The sequence below is a fragment of the Pistacia vera genome, unplaced genomic scaffold (genome assembly GCF_008641045.1).
Source record: "Pistacia vera cultivar Batoury unplaced genomic scaffold, PisVer_v2 Contig1817, whole genome shotgun sequence".
In the NCBI taxonomy this organism is placed as follows: domain Eukaryota; kingdom Viridiplantae; phylum Streptophyta; class Magnoliopsida; order Sapindales; family Anacardiaceae; genus Pistacia; species Pistacia vera.
This window is the reverse complement of record NW_022195914.1, coordinates 1-2959: the sequence shown is the minus strand read 5'-3', so window position 1 is coordinate 2959 and position 2959 is coordinate 1. Positions and strand designations below refer to the sequence as shown.

Genomic DNA, 2959 nt, shown 5'->3' with positions numbered 1-2959 from the left:
TAAATTTCAAAATGAGAAAGTAAATTTATCTTCGTAATAAAGGTATTTTTCATTTTTTAATACCCTTTGCTACTCTTCTTAAAGAAGGTGCCGTTCCCTTTGCAAGATACACCAACATCTGTGGTGTTCAATTTGCGTCCATAAATATCAAAGAAGTGTACCTATTTTTGAAAACAAAAATTAAAAGAATGTCAAATAATTTTACTCTGAAACATTGAGGTTCAATCTCTAAGATTAGAACTATAACAATTACGTCTTACAAACCACACTCCTTAGTCCATGTTCATTATGTTATCTTATTCTTTCGTATCATTTCAGGTGATAAGGACAAGCAACTAAATCCCAGGCTTAATACTTGAGATTTTGGCATTGTTGACTCAGAAACAAGTGTTAACTGGATCAACAAGGCTGAGAACACGTACCAAAAGGACTCCCAAATTATGCTCTGGAGAAGTTTGACACTCATAAAGACTCTGCACCATCGAAATTATATAAACAACAATCAGATAAAATACATAATGCTGTCCATAATGTACAGTAGTTACTCAAGAATTTCAAAGAATTAAGTGTATCAAAGAGATAAAATCAAGGTGCTACTCTGATGCAGAGCGTATGCAGTAAGTGGATAATTAATATTAGACTTTTTTATTTTACAGTCGCTATCAACATAACTTTTGCAAAAACAAATTCTAAATTATATCAAAAGTCAATATCAGGGGCTCATCCTAGGGAGGTCTCTCTATTTCAGATATGCAATAACTATTAGAACAATCATCCCACCCCATCCTGAACTTTTCACTGACAAGTAGCATCATTGTCTCTTGATTCCTACAGTGCAGCCAGCTTCAAAATTCATTGCCTAATCTTGATCTTAAACTAAAGTTTGAAAGTGAATATGACTCACTCAACCTACTTAAAATTCTTAGATTTAATAAAAGCATGCTAAATTGCTAATACAACAAGAACATCTCACTGAGTATAGATCAAAAGTGAGACTACGGGCCCATTTGCGAGTGCAAACTAGATATTTCAATGGGAATATTACCTTCAACACTGCCATTAACATGGTAAGGAGAGCATATGAACCAATCCCACCAGAATATACCTATAAAACTAAAAGAAATCAAATTAGGCAGATTGTGATATAAGATTGACTGAACAAAAGGCAGAGAATAACAAACTCAACCTCATTCAGTTCCCTCTGCTGTAAAAAAACTTTCAAGATCAAACATAATGGACGTAATTGAGGCCACTTATATAATGCATCCTGAAAAAAGAAACTATTAAACAAGCATACGCATGCACAAAATTGTTTAAAGTTACAAAACTGCTTGATCTCATCTGACATTCGTTAAAAGGATTACAATCCCTATTGTGACCAGAAAAACAGGCAAGATAAAAACCTTGATAAACTCAGCTGCTTTTGGTCCATTTTGAGCATCAAAACTGTCATCCAGAGGAAAAAAAACATTGGTCAATACTCCGAGAAAAACAAATATAAAGAGATGCAAAGCAGGCTTTGATTCAACGGATCAAAAGGTTAGCAGATGTACCTTATATCAAATGAAAAACCGCTTTTTTTCTCTACAAATTTAATGATGGGCACACGAGCCTTTGCAATCACCTTAAAACACAAAAGATGACATTTTAGATTCCAAAATCTTTAATAAAAACAGACGATGATAGTGTCAATGAAAGCACACCTGTATCTTTTTGGCAATACCTCGTTGAGATAATGCCCTAGAAAGAGCCTGCAAACCAGTTGGTGGGTTTCTGATACCAGACCCCAGAATCACAACCTACATAAAAGCATCCAGCCACAGGCCTGAATTTAGTTGACAACAAATCAAATTCCCCAATTTTAATATATGACAACATATGTTGTTATTTAAAAAAAAAAAAAAAAAGTAGGCAATTAAAAATAACGAAACGCATCATAAAAGTCACAAGCACAGGGAAAACAAGATTATCATACTTACATCGATATCACTAGTTGGAAGATAAAGCCCTGTCCTGAATGAACCAAAAACCTCAGGCTATCAAACAAAAACAGTGAGATGCCATATTTTAAGCTTTTACAAAACCAGAGTACGCATAGATAGAAAGAGGAAGTATCAGATGATACCTTGCACTTGGGCCATATGTATTTAATAACATCAAAAACAGATTCTACTGCAGAGTTGCGAAGAGCTTGTTCTTCTGGAGTTGGAGATAGAAAATCACAGAAATCCACAATCTCTGTAATACCAATAATTAGATGATAGGTTTCAAATACATATAGGATGAAGTACAAATAAAACAAAAATTATTCAACAAGTTTGTTCCTATAAGCTCTGACATCCACATCCAGAAAAGCTAAACACATTTATTAATATAATTTTAAAAGTAAAACAAAAATCCCAACACTCTAAAAAAAATCAACAGCAAGGTCACTTGTTCACACTTCCACATACTAAAATCGACCTCCACAATGAGAAGTTCAAATTTTAAACAATTATCCCTAATCCAAACAATGCCCAATAACAATCAATCACAACATGATGCTTTTACTTGTTCAATTACGTTAAATTCACCTTTATGTAACTGAAGCATCGGACTCTTAAAGCTACTATTGCCTCTGAACCAGCCACTCTCCAACCTCGGCTCAAGTTCCTTAGTCGGCGTCTTCGGCTCCTTTTGCCACTTCGGCTCGGCTTCCTCCAATTCATCAACTCCACTACTATTCACATCCAGCGAGAAAAAATCAGGCGCGGGAGATTCCACGTACCCGCCACCAAGATCAGATAACGAAATCTCGTTGCGAAACACAGTGTAGGGTTCCAATTGATCCAACGGCGGAGATTGAGGGCGTGAGGGGACATCGGAAAGCGTAGAGAGAGGGAGAGGGCTTAGGGTTTCGTAGAGGATGTTCTCGGGTTGTTGTTCCATTGGTAATGATTGAGAGGTTTAGGGTTTTAGG

General features: G+C 35.8%; 1 protein-coding gene across 1 annotated transcript; it reads right to left on the bottom strand.

Moving 5' to 3' along the window:
* Window positions 1-56: 56 nt before the first annotated feature.
* LOC116126628 (terminal nucleotidyltransferase 4B-like) lies at window positions 57-2928 on the bottom strand. Its single transcript, XM_031412309.1, has 10 exons — window positions 2574-2928; window positions 2126-2238; window positions 1980-2036; window positions 1704-1799; window positions 1554-1624; window positions 1404-1446; window positions 1187-1267; window positions 1046-1105; window positions 423-473; window positions 57-161 (listed from the first exon to the last, which is right to left on the bottom strand). Exons 1-10 carry the CDS (start codon window positions 2926-2928, stop codon window positions 57-59), a joined length of 1032 nt encoding a protein of 343 aa, XP_031268169.1.
* Window positions 2929-2959: the final 31 nt, after the last annotated feature.